The 20,267-nt window shown below is 34.9% G+C and overlaps 5 protein-coding genes across 6 annotated transcripts; 1 reads left to right on the forward strand and 4 right to left on the reverse strand.

The window, feature by feature from the left end:
• Window positions 1-612: 612 nt before the first annotated feature.
• Window positions 613-3,575, reverse strand: LOC105161411 (hydroxyproline-rich glycoprotein family protein). Of its 2 annotated transcripts, XM_011079084.3 has the most exons (3): window positions 3,368-3,574; window positions 2,996-3,092; window positions 613-1,957 (listed from the first exon to the last, which is right to left on the reverse strand). In XM_011079084.3, the coding sequence occupies exon 3, from the start codon at window positions 1,928-1,930 to the stop codon at window positions 701-703; it is 1,230 nt and encodes a 409-aa protein (XP_011077386.2). In that variant the 5' UTR covers window positions 1,931-1,957; window positions 2,996-3,092; window positions 3,368-3,574; the 3' UTR covers window positions 613-700. The 2 variants fall into 2 exon arrangements, with proteins under 2 accessions (XP_011077386.2, XP_011077385.2); XM_011079083.3 differs by lacking the exon at window positions 2,996-3,092 and having other exon boundaries at window positions 3,368-3,575.
• A 1,434-nt stretch (window positions 3,576-5,009) lies between these two features.
• Window positions 5,010-7,383, forward strand: LOC105161412 (2,3-bisphosphoglycerate-independent phosphoglycerate mutase). The gene is made up of 2 exons (XM_011079085.3): window positions 5,010-5,389; window positions 6,778-7,383. Exons 1-2 carry the CDS (start codon window positions 5,248-5,250, stop codon window positions 7,044-7,046), a joined length of 411 nt encoding a protein of 136 aa, XP_011077387.1. The 5' UTR covers window positions 5,010-5,247; the 3' UTR covers window positions 7,047-7,383.
• A 33-nt stretch (window positions 7,384-7,416) lies between these two features.
• LOC105161413 (zinc finger CCCH domain-containing protein 11) lies at window positions 7,417-11,926 on the reverse strand. The gene is made up of 8 exons (XM_011079087.3): window positions 11,462-11,926; window positions 11,269-11,353; window positions 10,855-10,995; window positions 10,640-10,740; window positions 9,801-9,989; window positions 9,528-9,658; window positions 9,324-9,423; window positions 7,417-7,957 (listed from the first exon to the last, which is right to left on the reverse strand). Exons 1-8 carry the CDS (start codon window positions 11,630-11,632, stop codon window positions 7,784-7,786), a joined length of 1,092 nt encoding a protein of 363 aa, XP_011077389.1. The 5' UTR covers window positions 11,633-11,926; the 3' UTR covers window positions 7,417-7,783.
• An 841-nt stretch (window positions 11,927-12,767) lies between these two features.
• On the reverse strand, window positions 12,768-14,619 carry RHL2 (Spo11/DNA topoisomerase VI, subunit A protein). The gene has a single exon (XM_011079088.3). It carries the CDS (start codon window positions 14,325-14,327, stop codon window positions 13,062-13,064), a length of 1,266 nt encoding a protein of 421 aa, XP_011077390.1. The 5' UTR covers window positions 14,328-14,619; the 3' UTR covers window positions 12,768-13,061.
• A 154-nt stretch (window positions 14,620-14,773) lies between these two features.
• LOC105161415 (Thioredoxin superfamily protein) lies at window positions 14,774-18,925 on the reverse strand. Its single transcript, XM_011079089.3, has 9 exons — window positions 18,630-18,925; window positions 17,753-17,894; window positions 17,618-17,663; window positions 17,327-17,386; window positions 16,975-17,011; window positions 16,477-16,556; window positions 16,230-16,321; window positions 15,523-15,583; window positions 14,774-15,102 (listed from the first exon to the last, which is right to left on the reverse strand). The coding sequence occupies exons 1-9, from the start codon at window positions 18,847-18,849 to the stop codon at window positions 15,034-15,036; spliced, it is 807 nt and encodes a 268-aa protein (XP_011077391.1). The 5' UTR covers window positions 18,850-18,925; the 3' UTR covers window positions 14,774-15,033.
• Window positions 18,926-20,267: the final 1,342 nt, after the last annotated feature.

The following is a 20,267-nucleotide window of genomic DNA, read 5'->3' on the forward strand; positions in this document are numbered from 1 at the left end:
GTACACACTGCATGTGATATTTTTCTAACAGAAGATTCAAATCAAAAATAGATCATATATGACAAAGTCCAAATTTCACAAAATTGAAATAACAAATTGACAAAATAAAAAATAAATAAACAACAAAATATAAAACAAACACAATTCAGATTGCAAAATATAATTCACCATTCTTTTTATCCTACAATCTTTAGGCTTGTGAATTTTGCATGATATCACCAAGTATAGTAGTAGTACTCTTTATATCCTACATTTTCTTTTATTCACATGGTTTAGCACACAACGCAGAATATCAACTTGAAACCATTTCAGAGACGTCCAAAAGTCCCCTGAATAGAGCACAATTAGCAAAACTCCTGAAGAATACTTAGCCAATTTCCATCCGCATGGTATAAGTAGGATTCATGAACGCAGTTACTCTTATCAGCATCGTCGCTCTGGATGAAAATTGCAAGAAAAAGAACTCTAGTGTTCTGCTACAAGAATTACAGATCTTAAATGCACAGTCAAACATTACACAAGATAGACAATTTTCTGGTCCATTCTGTTGATGGATCATTTCATATGGACACACTTGTCCACATACCTCCTTTACTGGAAAAACAGGCAACATATGGGAATCACATTCGAATAGATTGTATATAAAATGTTGCAAATTGATCCACAACATAGTTACCAATAACATAGCTCAAATTGAGTATCAATCTTCACTATCAGAGCTTCCTACATCGCTACTGTAATCACTACTATCGTCCTCAATATCAAGCTGCACATGCCGGACCTGTATGGGCTCCGGTGCCTTTGCCAAACCAGGAGGAGGGACGGGCCTCAACTGCTGTTCGTCGGCCCTTGCTGGAGCAGGAAGAGAATCCAATGGGGGTAATGTGATCGGGTCACCAGGCTTCCATCCAGGTGGAGGAAGAATTGGTAGATCACTTGGCAATTCCACAGGCATTCCAGGTTTCCATCCTGATGGTACAACAATATTTGGAGGAAGCAAGCCTTGGATTGCGGAAATATTGGCGAGTGGATTGCTTTCTGCTGGCAGGGCAGGCGTTTCCATCAATGGTTCAATTATTTTCTCTTTCCCTTCATCCATTTTAGGTAAACCAACATCAAGATCAGCAAAATTATATAACTGCGATGCACGCATCTGCTCCTCTTGTGGAGCGGGAGGAAGTGCTCCACGGAGAGGAGCCTGCCCAGCACCGAATTCTGGAGGTGCAAAAGTTGTATAGCTTATTTTATGTGCATAAGACAAAATATCTGATAATTTTAGCTGAGTGGCAACAGTAGTTGTTGGAGCATCCTCTGCATCATTTACTGACTTGGTTCTTTTAGGGCGGCGGTAATCAGAATAATCATCAACCAGAATGTCAAGAATATTCTCAGCCTCTTTAAGCTTGTTGGCAAAGGCAAGAAGAGCAGAATCTTTGGAGCGGATTTCACGAGTGAGCTTCTGTTTAGCATCTTGAAGATCGAGTATCTCCTGGAGTTCTGCAACAGCTTCAAAGAGTTGAGTCTGAAGAGTATTGAACTGGGCAAGGATTTCTTTGGCTGAAGAAGGAGATGAGTCTGGCGAAGCAGGTGGTAACGACTGGGTTTGGGAAGACAAAAAGGACGGAAGGGATCCCCGGAATGCACTGATCCAATGTGCACGATTGGGTGAGACCTCAAAGAGTTTCGAGGCCAAAGACGCCATTTGGAGGAGAAGAGATTGAGCTCTAGTAAGAGGTGGTAGGAGGGGGAGGAGCGTTGAAGAAACAGCTGGAGTTGACAACTGATTCAACGATTGATGAGAGTGGTTAGTTTGTTGGTTTTGAGAGGAGAATTTAGGTGGGTTGGGGCTTTGAAGAGATGGTGAGTTGGGATTTGGCAGGCCTAGCCTGGCTGGAGATTGCACAATTTGGTGGGGAATACTTTGTAACATTTTGAATACCTTTCCTGTAGAAGTAACCTGGCATGAGGAAAATAGTAAGAACACATGGAAAACACGCCATGAGGATCATCTATCCTTATGTTAAAATCTACCGTATATGCTGAAGCAAACAGCAAAAAATTCTCCTAATTTGACAAAAAAGACAGAGATCCATATTAGCCCCAGGAGAAAGAAATGCATGCTTGTAGTTCATCAAAACTGCTATGTACCTAATTAAGATAATAGTTCTTCATTAGATGCACAAATAGTATGCCTCAAAGTAAAAATAAAATCCACATTGTCATACCTATAGATAATTACGGGCAAAACCTGAAAATTTTTCCATTTGTCAGCACTAATTAACAGTCTCATTGAATTCATTTTGTCATCCAACGCATGCAATATATTTAGTTATCCAGAGGGTCCAAATCTTGAGTTAGCTGACAAGGTTAAAATTTTAATTTAAATTCATATTAAACAAAATAACTTTAGCAGCTAAATATAATATTTCAATTCACTTATGTTATTATGTATTTTGATAATTTTTATAAAACTGATTACACATATCTTATCACATGATAAGAACTCTTTAACTAATACAATCAAAGTCATATAAAAAAATTATAGCAGCAATACTACCCAAGATGATGCAAAGAATAAGCACATCTGGACATGTTAGAGCAAAGTTTAATCTTATCTTTCAATCTTCATTCTTCAGTATCAGTTTTCAATTTATTACAATAATTACCTTATGTAAACCTAGATTGAGAAGCTTGCAACAAACTGTGGAGCTATTCAGCTTCACAAATCTCGATGCGGAGATTTGTTTCCAAACTGTATATACTTGACTCTACTAATCAATCCTATAATCGCTTAACAACTTCACATCCTCATCGACAAAACAATTCCACAGCACTGGCAGAATCCCCAAATCCAGAAAGTTCCTTCCGAGGATTTGAAATTTAAATCCTAACCAGCCTCGACTATTGAATCCAAACAAGGAATTAAACTTCTTCACCATAACTCACCTACGTACACTCAGGGCGAGCAGGCCAAGAAAGAGAGAAAGAAACTTACCAAGATCGCAGCGGGGCAAAGCGCAAAATGATGGAGGCGCGTTGGTAGTGGCGATTCGAAGCTCGAACGGAGGAGTAAATGAAGAAACTCCAAAAACCTCGAGCATAAATTTTTCAATGATTAACAAATTCTTGAAGTGAAACCCCAACAAATTGAACTCAAAATCAACCCATTTCCACAAACGCTTCATTACAGACAATAAATCAATGCACGAATTCGAAGAGTCCATGAATTCCACTCAGTCACACATAACCATAATAACCATCAACTGTTCCTAATGATAGCCTTAAACACTCAGAAACATTCAAAAGACAAACAAATTATATACAGAAAACAATAATACGAGAAAGAATATGAGAAGAAATAGCAAACCTGTTCGAGCTCTTGCTTTTGGCCGTGTCCCGTGTGCCGACAACAACAATCGTCTTCCTCGTCGCTGGTAGATGGATTGGAGCTTGCAATAGTTGGTTTGGGGATAGGGTTTTAGGATTTAGATTTGGGAGAAAGAAACTGGTGAAGGTCCACTAGTAAGAATTGAGGAATGGGAAGAGTGAGAAAGAAATTGAGTGTTAGAATTTAGAGTTTTGAGTTGCGAAAGAAAGAGAAAAAAGAATGTATATTTTTGTAATAAAATTGTTGGTGAGATTTTAAATTAGTTTAATAGTAATATAATATTGAAAATAAATTACAAATAAATATAAACTTTACAAATAGACATAAAAAATTATAAATTAATTATTATGGCTTGTCAATTTAAAAAAGTATTAGAGATTATAAATAAATATTAAAATATAATATAAAATTTTATGTATCATATTAAATAATTATTTTAATAAATTACTAAAACTTACTAAATTATTGATTAAACTTGATCTCTTTATATATATAATAAAATAATTAAAATTATTCAACCATCATCATTATTATTATTGTAATAATCTCTAGATTAATTCATAGGTTTGACATAAATTTATAAGTAATAAAATAGATTGCGTCATGCATACTATGTATCCTGATATAAATATAAAACTCACAAATGAATATAAAAAATTATAAATTAATTGTTAGGACTTGTCATTTAAAAAAGTATAAGAGATTACAAACATATATTAAAATATAACATAAAATTTATATGTGTCACAATAAATAATTATTTTTAAAAAATATCAGAATTTACTAAGTTGTTAATTACGCTTGTTTTTGTATAAAGATTAAATATATAAATAAAAGTACCATAGCTTATTATTATCTAAAATAAAATATATGGTGTTGATTAATAATTATAATATATGGTCAAGTTTGAGTATAAAATTGATAAAGTATTCAATATGAAATTAAACATATAAAAAAAAAATATATATATATATATATAAAGCTTGTGAAATTATGAATACATAAAATTGAGCTCGAACTCAAAATCAAGCATCGTGAGCCGGCTCGACTCGTCTGCCACTTCACAACATAAATAGAGACGATCAGAACCCCTCGAGCCCCAATTTATAACTCCGTTTGTTGTTCAATTTTTTTCTTTATCTAACTAAATCTAATTTAATTTTATATTTACTATTAAAAAGTAAATATTTAGAGGGTGCTTGATTAAATGTATTTAAATTTATTTTATATGAATTACCTTATTTTTAAAAAGAAAATTGAATTGTTTCAGATGAAATATTATAATGAAACTTATAATATGCTGGTAATGTTAAAATTTATAATTAATTTTTATAAAAATAAGTAAAATTATTGATACTTTAAAAAATGAATTGAAAATTCCATACCTTTTTTGTTTCAACTCTTATTATATATATTTTTATCTTATAAACAATTGCTAAAAATGTGTATTTTATTTTATTAAATATTTTATAAATCATTATAAAGAATTTATAAGTTTAGGAGTGAGCTCTTTTTCTTTTATCATAATATTAATAATATTTGTAGGGTCATGTATTTAAATCAGTAGACTGAAAATCAAGAAAATGGTGAAATCATCTGATGTGAAATAATAATCCAACAGTTGAAGTGAAAAATACCGATTCCATACCATCCACAAAAATTGCCTTTTCTTTTGCCATATTGTACACAAAAAGAAGAAGTTGTTGCGAGGAAGAAACAATCGGTTGAAGTTACCTCGCATTTTCAGCAAAGCGAGAACCTACAATCTGCTGCTCCAACAGTCTCATGCTTCAGAATCACGCGACCAAATAGTTTGCGGCTGAAAATTCTTGAAATCCCATCGAAGGAAACATATACCCATGGATATTCGACTTCGAATCGGAAGCCTTTATTCTCGTAATTTATGGAATTTTACATCGATAAATCACAAAATTCTCCGACCCTGCTGTGCGAAGAGGCCACCGCCCCAGCAAAATGGCGACAGCAACGATAACAGTAAAGGTTAGCATTTTTCGTTTTTGGAATTCTACATGGAAATATTTCGGGCATGCATGTGTGATTCCGACTTTGAGTGCCCGATTACTTGTTTTTTTGGGTTTAATTTCGAAGAAATTCATTGCTTCCTTGCACGGAGGATTGGCGTTGTGTGAATATACATTTTTCGGATTTTTCCAATAATACAGGTCTGGTACAGTGTTCTACCACTTTGGTTGCATGTGCAATTTACGGAGATGAGTTAGACTCTTTGTGTTGCCTTTCTTAGGCCTCAGCCTCTTGCAGCTGAGATAACAAGTATTATTGGAAGCTTAATACCATCAGATCATTTCTAATTTTCTCAATGTTGATCCTTTACTAGATCTCATTTATTGATGCCTGATTTTCTTGATGCTTGTGGTGTTTATGGATTGATCAGAATTACGGTGCCATGTTTTCCATGTGATGAAAGTGTTAGACGAAAAGCTTCCTAAATTTGATGATAAATTGTAAGGATGATCTTCTTGTCAATTTGTGTAATTACTTAAGTAGGTTGGTTAGTATATCAAGTGATGGGGAGTCTTTTTGGCCTGTGAATACTTGCGGGGGAGAAGATAACGGAAAGTTTTACTGCATCAGCTATGTGGAATGACTGCTCCTTCTCTAGGTGCAGGCATATATGTATCGGTTGATTGTATTTGATTCGTGCAGTTTCATGGATACACATGTTTCCCCCAAGTATAACTATCTTGAAATTATGGTTATGAATGCACTAAAACATATCAAGGGTAGTATTTCTAATGTGTTTTGGCGGTATGAACTTCCAACTGTAATGAAGTATTAGTAACTCCAGGCCTTTTAATTGAAGTCGCTTCAACTTATGTTGGAGAATGTTTTGAGTTGTCTATGTAAGGGGTGAATAATATAATCCTGCATATGTTTGATTTTGGGCAATGTCCTGGACAAATAGCCTTTCTTTTTTGAACTAGTTGTGGCTTTTCCTGAAATTTGTTCTGCTTCAACATATTAGGTGCTTCAACCAACATCTAGTCCCTTTAGTATTGAGTCTGAGAAGATCTTTACTGCTGAAAGTCGAGAAATCCCATCAAATTGCTTCATGAATTTTCCTGCGTTTTCTGCCAGCAGTAGGAGCCAGCCAAAGAATGACATGTTTATCATTCAACTTTGATTATATACTTCCTCCAAAACTATGACATATTTACACGAGTGATCAATGAATTCCCCTACCTCATCCATAAACGTCGTCTTATGTGTGCTCGTAAAATAAGCTTTGACATAAGCGTTGGGTTATGCATTGAGTTATCTTTTACCTCAAGTTACTCACATCGGGGTTCTCCATGATTCGGACAGAAACTACTGAAATTAGTTGCTCATGTTGCTTCGTCATTTTCTAGGTGATAAATTCTCAACAGATTGGGACAAGGCCTGGTCAAGCTTCAAAAAGCAAGGAAAAAAATCCTTGTTCTCAGATTTCTCTCCCAACAAGTATGTGAGCTGGAACCCTAGGCGGTCCGAGTTCCCACTTTCCGAGGAGGTTGACCCCATTAAAAGAACGGAGAGGTCAAATCTCATGTTATGGACCAGCCCCAGGTTCACTCTGGCTGGAGCAATTGTTATAGTTAGTTTTCTTTTGGTGTATACAATTCTATCCCCAGTTACATGAATCTCTGCCAAACAATTGTACCCAGTCACCTGCTACCTCTATTCATGTAAATCTGCTGTTATTTATTGGAATGGACGAGGAATTCACTCCTTTTGCGTCTCAGAAGCAAATGGGTCGTCCAGCATGATACTTATTTTTCGATATTGTTATTTTTTTGATTGGTATATGATGAATGTTTGTGATGTAAAGAAATCATCCGATGACAGTAGGGTACATTCTTCACCCACATTTTGTAAACCTTTTGTGTCGTGTATGGGTGTTGATATACAGGGTATGTGATCTCTTAAATGCTCTGAATAAGAATTTCAGTAGTCTGTATTACATCAATTTTCAAATGCATTACCTTTGTTAGCAATTATTTAGAAGCATCTGGAGACAGCCTCACAAGATTCATGAAAGGAAAGAGGAGTCGGGTTACATATTCAATGAAACAAATTAACGTTTCATGGGGGCTGATACTGCTCTATAAATTTGCACAACAATCAAGTGCAAAACTCTGGCTGAGTTATAATAACCAATGAACTCCAGCTCAATCCTAGGATTGGAAGACAACCTATTACCAGATTTAGCATGATATAGACCATAAGAGACTTACTATTGGTATCACCTGGCGTAAGGAAACCCTAGCTCTCTCGCACACAATGCACTTCAGCTAGGAGACTCCAACTAAGCCCTATTTTCCGACGTCAAGAGCCGAGCAAAAAATGCGCTTGGACTGTACTCTGTGACACACAGGATCACACGTGGTCACCTGATTCTTTGATTTGTAATGTTGTTCTTGATAGGCTAGCTTCCAGTTCATTTAGTTCATCTATGTCAAGATCGTCATCATCATCATCAGGAATACCTTCTGCATCATGTGTAGTTGATGTGGAAGAACCTGGCCTATCTGTTGGAGGATCTTTGTTGACCTGAATACACGAGTATGCTCAGCAAATGCTAAGAAAATAGAAAAAGTACAATGAGATTGCAAGAGATGTTAAAACAAAAAAACAAAAAGCATGAAGTATTCTTAGTTTTGCTCACAAAACGGTTCTGTCACGTGAACTTTCAAATGCAAAATTTGCCTGAACATTGACAAACATAATTTTGGCAACATGACTAATCAAAAGGAAAAAAATCCAAGGCCAACATGAAATCATCTAGTTCAACTTTGCCTTGCCAAAATATGTTTTGATCCTGAGTCTGAAATAGAAATAAATAACTCTTTGGATGCTTGATCTTGGTGAACAAAACAGTTTGCAGTACCTAAGTGGAAGAACTATAAAAATGTGTAGAGGCCCCTGAATCAGAATATGTAGCATGCCTTTGAACCATCACAATATGAAATACAGAAAGAAGAAATCATTACCAATCACCAGACTAAAGACAATTCTCGAGATATGTAGTCTTCTTCAAATAAATGCATAAGAGATCATTTGGCATTGCTCAGAACAACCAGTTTTTGCCTGTATGCTTTCTGGAATCTGTAAGCCTTTAGCCTTATTTGACAAACAATTATTACATGCAGAAAATTAGAAACTCAAGGGTTTTCTGTGACTTTAGGATTAGTTGGGAACCTTGATTGTCCTCAAAAGATATTACACACGTAAAATGTTAAAACAATTTTGAGGCGTGTTTGCCACTGCTTACAATAAATCTTACAGCTTATTGTTGAAAATAAACTTTAAATATTATGTAATTTTCCCCAAATATTCCAACTTCAACTTCAACTTCAACTTCAACTTCTTTGCACTCATCACTTCTGTTTTCAAACACCGCCAACTTTCATTATGGCTTAACTCACAATTTTATCTACAACTTATTACCACAAAAGTGGAAGCTATTGAAAAGACCCCTTTAGCCTTACTCAACCTCAAGCTATTTAAGTTCTTATAAGCATTAATGACTTGTACGTTCTTATAATTAGCAGTAGTCCTTTCTGTAAAGGTTTATCATCTTGAAAATTCCTTAACAAGATGACAGAAATGGTCCCTAGATATAAAATTTTGACCTAAATTTCAAAAGAAAATTAGCAAGTCTCCAATCATGAAATCCCAGACATGTGAGCTTAAGGACAAAATTGAAATATAGAACATCCATGTCATAATAAGTTATAGTTTGCAAGCGTAAACAAGTGTTAGGAACAAATTAGGAAAACATTCTCTTCATTTATGCTACTAGAACTTTACATGGTATGTTCCAGAGAGAGTAAATATCAACTCATTGTTACATCCTAAAGCAAAAAAGAGAAGCTCTTTTTAATGCATAAAAACTAAACATAGAAGAGGCAGTTACCTTTTGATCTGAGTCTGGTTCTTCTTCTCTTTGGTATTTGTCATAGGCTTCAGCATCATCAACAAATAAGCTTGCGTCTGAGAGGAACAGCTCACGACCACTGGGACATAAGGAAGCAAAAATATTAAGTCAATACTTTCTCCCAACGGGAATATAAGTAAGATCACTATATATGAGTTCATGTATTCACAAAAGTGGGCGTGCCTCATGCGGTCATTCTTTGCTCTCTCTGCCCTCTGTGCAGCAAGACTGGCTTCTCTCTCCTCCATCTTTCTCTTTTTCCATTGCATAAACAACTCTGGAGTCATAGGAGTTGTAGAAGTTACTTTTGCACGCTGAAAAGAGAATTTAAAACCATTAGCATGACATATACATATGGGTCTGGAGGTGGGGGCTAAGGAACTATAGAGCTACAATATGATATTATAGGAAATAGTACATGAAATCAAAAGTTATTGCTGCATTAGTAAGTACTACCTGGTTTTCTATCTCCTCTTCTATGGGTATCTTTTCACTTTCCTCCTCTAAAAGAGCTTTCATCTGAGACTTTAAAACATACCCAGGCGGAAGTGCATGTCTGTAATGACAGTCTTTACCACCATTTGGGCAGACCCAAAACCAACCATACTGCTTCTTCTCCACTGCTTCCAGAAAGTATTTACACACCTGCAAAATGATGAGAACATGGAATTACTAAATATGGTATTGCAAATAGAAAAACCATAAAACATCAATAAAGTATTGTCACAGACCATTGACGGAATGAGGTTCTGAAAACAAGAAAGTAGATAAGACATGGCTTACATTCAAAGCCACCTAAATCCAATAAGAAAAAGAAACCCCTTTCACCAATCTCATAAACATACATCACTTTTGCACATGAACTTACATAACTTTGCTCATCTAACATCGACATTCCCCTTGATTGGATAAGCTCTCCTTACCATACATGTCAACAATGCGGTACTTAGACCATATAGCCTGGCTGATATTAATTGCAGGTCTTTTTTTTATATACTAGCAAAACATAAAAATTCTCCGTTGCAAATACCTTGATATGTTCTGAATTAAATGTGCGATATAATGGATTTGCATCTTTTACAATGTTGGAACCTCTTTTTCACTTTGCTTACTAAGGCAAGATCTTAAAATAGCATGTCTTTGTCATGCACAGATTATGAAATCCATGTGCATCAATTACAAATTTACAATGTCCCAAAAGTTTAATGTCATGAGAAACAAGGTAAAATTAGTTTGAATTCTAGCACATTTGAGATAGTTTAATAAGAAAGCCAACAGAGTAAAGGAGGGCTTACTATATCAGTAGGCTTATTTTTGTTGTACTCGTTGCTCTTGGATGCAACAACCTTCTCCAATGTCTCTTGGTCCCAGTCCTCCATTGTTTCACGTTCTTTTTCTTTTAAATACAAAGCAAAAGATTCAAAACAGAAAAAAAAATATTGAAGGAGCAAGTCACAGGTAAAAAACATTAGAATTATTTGAAGCATTGTTAAGAATTTCAAATATCAACCTTCATCACGCTTATCACTGTAGATATCTATCTTCTCTCCTTTCCTCTGCACATTCAAGTCATGGGAGAACTTGCATTTAAACCCTTTCGCACATTGTCCCACCTTAAAATGCTCACATACAATTGACTTTGGATCAACACCTGAAATCAACACAAGATAATCATTACAATATGGTCGTTCATGCACCCCACATCACCGAACAATCTACCACAAAAGTTTGTTCATGTATGCTAAATGTACAAACAAACTGAATCAAACATCTTATATATAGACACTGAATTCACAAGAGGACGAATGCATATCGTGAGAAAATTTATTCATGAACGCGTATAGATCACATTGGACCTTATATAATAATCCAAACGACTTTATTTCCATCGGAAAATCCGCGAAAATAATTCAGAGAAATTTACCAACAGGAACTTTAGGTTGTTTTATAGCAACTTTAAATAACTCATTGAGCTCCTTCTCTCTTGCCTTCTCCTCCTCTTTCTTCTTCTGTTAAATCAATTATTCACCAACAAAAGAATTAATCGATCGATCAATAAATAAAACCATATGCATATAAAATACATAAAAAGATCAATTATCGCATAGGTGTCTGACCTGGGCATTGAGTTTGCTCGGGTCAGGCTTGGGCTGAACCGATTGTTTGAGGGACTGTACGTACTTCTGTACATTTTTCGACTTGTTCTTGTTCTTCAATCCGAACGTCTTGTCCTCGACTATCTTCTGTTTCTTCGCCAAATCCGCTTTCGATTGCTGCTTCGGCGGCATTTTCTGTTTTCTTCTTCCGGAATTGAATATTTAAACTCGATAATCAATTAAAAAAAAGATTGTAATTCTACAGGGATAGGTTTGTAATACAAGCTTTGGCGCCGGAAAAAATGGCGTCGCCGGAAGTAGAGAAGCCTGTGCGAGTGTTGTGGGGCGAGGATGTGTTGGTTCTGAGGGAGAGTCGGGTTTCGAGAAGCTACTGGACTCTGTGAGTTACGTTGTCACCCTTGCGGATTTTAACGGGTCTGGTCTGCGAATAGATAACCCGTAACCGTTAATGTTGAATCCAAGGCCCATCTGTTTCTTTCTCGGTTTCAGACACCCAAAGGCCGAACTTCATTTTGGGTCCGTAAGTTTGTTTATTTATAAAATTTCATCTTCTCGTATTATATTTTTGTGTAAATTACAAATACCACATCTGGTAATATCATGAGCGAGTATTTTTAAAAGTCATATAAATTTATGAATTATTTGTAGTTTTTATAAGTTACCTATACTTTTAGTCCTAAATTTATTGAATTTTGTGGTGATTCCAGTTTAATTTGAAAAAGATTTAAACTAGAAAATCAAGATTTAAAACTTTTTTTATAATAAAATTTAAAAAAAGAATGAAATAAATGTTTTACACATTATTATATACTAGTATGTAGGGCACCCTCAGATGAATGTGCACGGTTATTTGAACATTCCAAAAAGTAATTGTTACTATAAATTGGTGAATAAGTTGAAATTATTAAAAAGAAAAATATAACAAGAAGCACAAAAAATTGGTGAGAGTATAGCAGAGTGGAAATTTTGAAAGTTAAGAAAAGAAAGAGAAAAATATTTTGTCATAATATTAAAAACAAAATGACATACAAAAACTTGAGATATCAGTATAGGTATATTTATAAAATAATAAATATTTTTTTATTGATTTGATTAGATCTCTAGCAATCGACGGAGCGTTTTGATATCTGAAATTCGGTATAATTAGATGTATACATTTATGTTTTGAAAAAATTATATTTATTATTCTTCATATTTGTTTTTAATAGGTCAAATATATTGAATTTATTGATCTAAGCAAGTATTTTAAATGAAAATTCATATTTATACTGCTTGATTTATTGCAAATCTAAGTTATAAGAGCGAAGAAAAAAGAAATATCAAATGCATCCATTGAGTCAAATTCATAGCACTATATGCTGAATTTGTCAAGAAATAGTCGTGAGAGCAACTTTTCATTATAATCACACTCAAAAGGACTGAACTATATTAGTTCATATTAGAGCAACTTACATTCAACATCAACAGTGTGAAGGAACCACAGACCAGAGACTGATTCCTAAATCCATTCATGCTCTTTGTATCTTATAGATGCAATACTGATTCCCAATTGTACTTCTCGACCAGCATCAAAAAAGAGGAACAGAGATACAGTTTGCCTTCAGAGCCAATCCTTCTGCTGCAGCTTCAGCGGCAAATACACCTCAGTGAGATACTGAAATCCAAATGAGCTCAAAGCCTGAATTTCAGCTTTCTGCTTTGACTTCACCATCAGATTCAACTCCTCGACCCATCCGGAATTCTTCTTCACGAAATCCTCCTCCAACAAATCTTTTCCAGTCTTGATATCCTGCTCTGTCATCGGCAACCTACACTGCTCTGGGATCTTGTACTTATCCAGATCACTAGGCCTAACTCCCAACCACTTTATATCAGGGGTCGTCAAATTTGCACTATCATACGACATATTCTTCGACCCACAACCATATACTGACAAAATCTTCAACCCGTATGGATCACTGTCCACTAATGCCAACACTGGGAGCTTCAACTCCATCTTCATTTTCCTCAAGAACAGCCTTGTCGCCACATCCGGCTGACCTTTTGCCGTCACAATTATACAGGGAAACCTGTTGTAAAACCTATCCTCAGCCAACCTCATATATGCAGCATCCTTCTCCACCAATAGTATGAACAATGCATCACTCTGCATATCTCCAACTCTATCAATATTCGGAGGTATCGCCTTTCCTCCTATCCCCATTTTCGTGCAATCGATCATATCACCATTATCACTAAAAATGAGCCTACCCACAACCACACCCTTTTCAGCTGCGACGACATTGAGACTCGACCTCGTGCAGCCGAGAATGCAAGAGACATCATCCAATATGGCATCTGAATGAGATTGATCTTGAAAAAGCTTGACATCAGTGTAAAAGAGATCACGTTTAGTGACGTGGATGTTTTTCAGGCAGAGCTGGTGGATCAGCTGGAGAATCCGAGTGGTGATGGTGGCTTTTCGCACGGAGGAGACATTGGCGAAGGGTCGAGCGGAGGATTTGTCTTTCAAGACGATACGGTCGAGCTCAGGGACGTAGAGCTGATTGGCGCCGGCGCGTGAGGGGACGGAGAAGGAAAAACCGTTGCCTGAGAGGATGGAGTGTGCAAGTGAAAGGACAACTGATTCGATGGAGGATTGGACGGAGGTTAGCGGTAGGTCGCTAACTTCGCGGCAGGCGGTGGGGAGGTTGAGGTCGGAAAGGGTTACGGGTTTTGCGGCGGAGGAGGTGGCCGCGGAGGATTTAAGGGCTTTGAGTGTTTGGAGGATGGTGGAGTCGGGTTTGAGTTTAGATTTGAACTGGAGAGGGTCGGACTCGGAGTCGGAGTCGGTGGCTGCTCGGCGGCGCTTCTTCTTGTCGGCCATTTGGGGAGAGTAAGAGAGGCGGGAATGTGTTGGGCAAAATTGCGATTGGGAGGAAATGTGCTAGGGCTTTAGCCTTGTATGTATAGAAGTTAGTGCCGATCGTTTGATACCTGCTGATTTTTTTTTGAACAAAAACAAGGGAAAGAATTCGATAAATATTGTTAGAATACATCTTACCGGCTCTCAAGTTAGATGATTAGAATTCCTAATTTATATTCAATATCTTAACAAATTTTTCGAAATTTTCGACCTATTAATAATTTATGAAAATTTCATAAAAACTAAAAAAGCAATCTTATGATATGCCAAAATTTATAAATATTTAACATAAGTTCATCTGAACATCCTTGAATAGTCTATCGTCAATGATAGAGAATCAACTGAAAAATGTTTTTTCATGTGCGAGTGGATATAATTATATATCAACAGAATTTCACATGCTAACATACAGTAGAAAGCAGATGTCCATGCGATCAACATGGATGTCATAAAAATTTATAAATATTTAACATAGTCAGTTGCATCAAAAGCGGTGGATCAACATGGATCTCATAAAAGCTTACACCTTATTCTTATTTGGCTTTTTTCTTTTGACGCAACTAACTGATAACATCAAGAACCACATATTCTATCTCTGGATATGTTTATCTAGGTAAATGTATATTGTATTACAATCAAATATTCTATACAAGGTGAGAACTACTTATCAGTTGCTTTGCGAACAACAGGCCTTCAGGATATCTTCTATATTTGGGTCATCTCCTGCTTCTTTATCCTGTGTATATCAAACAAATAAGATTACAGATCACTAGCCAGGAACAAGTTTCTGGAGAATGAAAAAGAAAGCACTTATATGAATAAACCGGAATGAAATAATACGGGTTTAATGCAATTTAAACCCTTGTGATACAGCAAATGAGCAAATTACTCCCTAATAAAAAAAAAAATAGCAAATACAGAGGGGTAAATTGCTAAAAACAAATTTCATATGGGGTAATTTGCACATTTGCAATATCACAGAGGGCTAAATTGCATTTTTTCCGAAATAATACAATCATAGAGTTTCAGTATGCTATTCGGATTCGTATATTCCTGTATTACGATGTAGAACTCAAAAGAAACAGAGAGAGTCAGCTATCTATATTTTGTTTTCTTAGCAACAGTGTGGATATATGGAGGATGAGTAGGGATTAACCTTGTGGATGTATGAGATGTTATTTTTTCCAGGGCCTGCAACAATGATGCCGCCTTGCTGCCTGCAAAATCAATAACAAGTATTCAGATTATGAACACATGCAAAAAGATTTACAGAGTATCATGTTAGGGTCTGAGGTGCATGAAGATTGTTTTCAGCCAACTTTTCAGTAACTGAATTCATAAATATTAATGAGAGCAAGAGAAAAGGCTCTATCACTGATGTGCCATAGCTTAGAGACAGGTAACTCAAAAAAAGTTCTAGTAGAATTGAACAACCTGGGACATAAATTTCAAAAGAAAATTCATGGTTTAGCTCCTTGTATGTCATAATACCAGCCAAATCACTTCATATCTTGGCATTCTTTTCTTTTCTGACCCATTTACGTTAGTGGCACTAATTGAGGCAATCAACCTTTGTACAAATTTGTCAGCGCTTTATGTAGGAAATTATCACTACTGGTTGATAATGCATCTAGTACGCGAAAATTGAATCCAGCAGAAGCACATTGCCCATATCATAAAAATTGCTGAAGCAACATAAGGAAGCTTATACATTCATCACAGTATCCATCAGTAATTCACATGCGTTACTTCAGATAAGAGGGGCATCCTAGTCCAGCAAAGTTTGAATCTAAATAAAAGAAGCGAATTGTCTGCAAATAATATTTCCTCTGAAATTACACATGAACTAGGACGGTACCATACCAGCCACCTCTTGTCCTGGTATCCTTCTCAAAGGAAAGCGCCCAGTCTTGTCGATATCCTTCTAGATATGCTTGTATTATTTTCAAACCTGCCTGAGAAAAAGATTGAAAAAATATGAAGTTTAGAAAAGTGCATGAAGAAGTTGAAAGACCTCAAATGCATGCAGCATAAAGGGCATAATTTCATCTTGCTGTTACCTAATGGTGGAAGATACGTCAAAAACACAGGAATCAGAGCATTACCATACCCCAGGAGTAAATGTGGTGGAAACACCAGAGACAAATTTTAGTGCCTCATATGACGAATAGCTTGGGTCTGCATATACCTCTGCAAAAACAAAGCAGCTTTGTTCAGAAGTTGTAATGAGATATCAACAAGAAGGAATTTGCAACACAGTGGCAGCAGATGAGTGAGAGGTGCAACCATCACCAATCTTCTAATTATGCTGGTTAATCTGTCCATTCTGAGACTTCTTCCTTTTTCCATTCTTTTACTTAATATATGGTATAGGGAAGGCTTTACAGGTACCAAGTGAGATTTTCCATTTTATGGAAACAACTCCAAATAGTGGGATTCTATGCAGTGATTTGGACATGTGAGTTCCATTTTTAAGCAGACACAATGATAAAATGACAAAAGAAAAAAGAATGAATAAGCAATAGATCTCATGGTGTAACATTTTAAATCTTGAATTTCCTATAATTAAGCTAAATCCATAGAATATAGAATTGATCTGAAAACTCACCTCCTTTAAATTTTGTTTGCTCAGAGAATGCTTTTGCCTGCCATGAGAAGAACTTGTTCGATAAACCTTCATCATTCAATGTGGTGAACCACGTGAAAGGAAAATAGGACGGGACAAAGGAGCAAAGAGAAATATCACGGAAATAGAAATTCACACTGCTCAACTTTAAAAATGGGCAAAACAAAAGGTTAACTACTAGTTAGGAATAAGAAAAGAAATCATGAAACAGCTAGTTGAATAACAGCTGAAATTGGAAGACCAATAGATATTAAAGTAAATATCACTTCTCAAGAGCTTTTTGTTTGTGCTTTTCCATAAAGAACCATAAACCAGGAGTTTCATCATTATATACCTGATCAACACTGCCAGGGCCAATTAAAACAAGTGCGACACCAGCTGCATCCATTTTGTCCTGTCAAAGAAGCACAACTTTCAGTCAAAATAGAAAAGCTGAAACATTAAGTTCGAATCATCCAGACTTGGTTTGCAATGCAAGAATTGGCAATCAACAAGTCTGTTGGGAGGATAATGTTTTGATGTTTGGTAATGTTACATTATGTATTTCATTTTTCCTGCCCTTTCCAATTTTTTGGTTCACTACCTTTGTCCTTACTGACCTATAACATCACCAGACATTGTTTACCTTCTCAGCTGCAAGGTAATCAGCCCTTTTTCGACATAGTACACATCTGCAGCAGCAAAAGGGTTAACAAGTGAAATTTTGTGCATGATACATGCCTAAAAACAAAGTACTGAAGCACAAAGCTCAAAAAATCACCCGAAATGGCGAGCAAAAGCAACAACAGCTTTCCTATCTTTCCACAAATCAGAAATGGGAATTCCGTTTCCATCCAAGTTGAACACTAGCACACTGTCCAACAAGTCAGTGGTACCCTCAGTAATGGTGGAACTCTCAGCTCCTGTTTTAAAACATCATTCACAATTAAGAAGAATAAAATCCACTTGGAGAGACTTTCCTATTATACACATGCAAACAAGATCAGAATTCCCGCAGGCTTTTTCATTCAGATATCTTTGAGCATCTCAACTAAATCCTCTCTAGTAACTTACTTCCCATGAAATTTAAGTTCATTTTGTCTTACATCCTTGCCATTAACTCGTATGTTGAAGCAGTATCAGTAATTTGCTATTTCACTCTTATATTCCCTGATTATCACGAGAAATCTCAAACGGATAACCTAATCAAGTCCTCTAGATGACTACAATTGGAAGTCCCACTTCAGTACTCCGCCTAACATTTATGTAATTTAATAAAAAATTAATGTATTGCTCTTATTTCTTTTTTGAAGTTTCCAACATAACACCTGACATATGTCTGCACTAACTCTCAACATTACTAATTTTAAAGCCAAAATGAAAAAAATTCACATAATTTTCATTATTAAGTCTAATCCGGAACTCCGTTAGCTGAACTCCACATAAGTTTCAACAAGCATGCTAAATAGAAATATTTAGCATAACCAGCTCGACTCTCCTACATCAAATAACAAGCATGCTAAATATTTTTTCAAATATACTTTTGTAATTATTTCCGCTTGATTGCATAGAAAATGTAACACAAAATTAAATTAGCAAATCCGAAACGAGATCATGCACAAGGATGAAAAATTTTTGAAAAACCACTTGCAGCTTACCTGCGGAGCTGGAGATGGCGGACGGAGTGATGAGCCGTTTAGGGGTTGAACTTCTTAAGGTGGATTTGGCATGGAGAATATGATGGAGAGGAAATTTACGACAGCGATAAAGTTGTTGCGATGACTTTACGACTGCGTGATTAGATGAGTTGTGCACGTGAATTTTCTTACTCGCGGCGGCGACGACGTATACGGTGGTTGTGCAGAGAGAAGCCGCCATTGGGAGGGAATTCGGGAAGGATGTGGAGCTGTGGCTGGTAACTGTCGGATTGTCTGTCACAGTTGAGCTGACGCGTGGCTTACATCTTTTATTAGGGGAAATTTGAAAAATAAAAATAAGGGTAATTACAATCTTCTTAAATTGGCATTTTTTTGGACTAATTATATTTCCACTCCTCACTTTTTTACAAATTATCAAAAGGTAATTGAGGTGGCAGAATAATATTTATGATAATCAGTAATATGATTCCATATATTTTTTTGTTATTTATATTAACTTTTAATTTTAATTTAAATTATTTTATAATTTTTTTATTGAATCTTTATATAAAATTGTACCTTAATTAAAACATCAATTTGTACAATTAATATATAAATAAATTAGTTAATAGATTATATATTTAAATTAAAATATCATCACACTTGTATAAATTATTTAAAATTGTTAAAATCAAAAGATTAGTTATTATCTATTTTTATTTATAATTAAATTTTATTAAAGTAAAAATTAAAAATAATTTATGTATTTTATATTAATAAAATAAATTTATTTATTTATTAAAAGGGTTAGGGTGGGCATGGCAATTTGGTTGGAAAGAAGGAATAATTTTTTTAAAATAAATAATTTGATAATTTAAAATATCTTTTTAATAAATAAATTATTTATTTGATAAATTCTAATATAATTTATATAAAAATACATAAATTATTTTTAATTTTAATTTTTGTAAAGATTTAGTTATAAATAAAATAGAGGCCAAATAATCTTTTAAATTTATTAATTTTAATAAGGAACAATTTAATGTTTAATTATTAAAATGTGCAATTTTATGCAGAGATTCAATAAAAAAAAATTAATATAATGATTTTTAGTTAAATTAAAAATTAATATAAATAACAAAAAATATATACGGCGTCATATTACTCATCTTTATAAATATTACTTTGACACATCTTCTATTTTTGATAGTTACATAAACACCTTTAAGAACATTTTTGTCCTTAAAAAATTATTTTAAAGGTTGGATATTCTTTGTTTTAAAAGCTGTTAGGGTTGGTTTCTGCAATTTTTCAAAAGATGGTTTATATAAAAGACAATAGGTGATGGAGTGTAAATATAATTATCCCTAAAAAAAACGATCTTTGATTCTTTTGGAATTTGATGGAATTAGATACAATAGTATGTATAATAATTAACTCAGTCCGTTAACATTTTTAAGAATTTCATTCAATTTTGTACTGGAACACCCATAATGAATTTATAGACTTTGTACTAAAAAAATAACTTTAAAAAAAAAAATCCACAATTCGAGTTTAATTTTTTCTTCTATTTGTTTTGACAAGGCTAGACCGCCTTTGACAAGACTGACACACCTGCACCTTGTTTTTTTTTTTAATAAATATTTGATATATTGTTAT

This window comes from Sesamum indicum, linkage group LG5 (genome assembly GCF_026168435.1).
Source record: "Sesamum indicum cultivar Baizhima isolate 11 linkage group LG5, ASM2616843v1, whole genome shotgun sequence".
NCBI lineage: Eukaryota > Viridiplantae > Streptophyta > Magnoliopsida > Lamiales > Pedaliaceae > Sesamum > Sesamum indicum.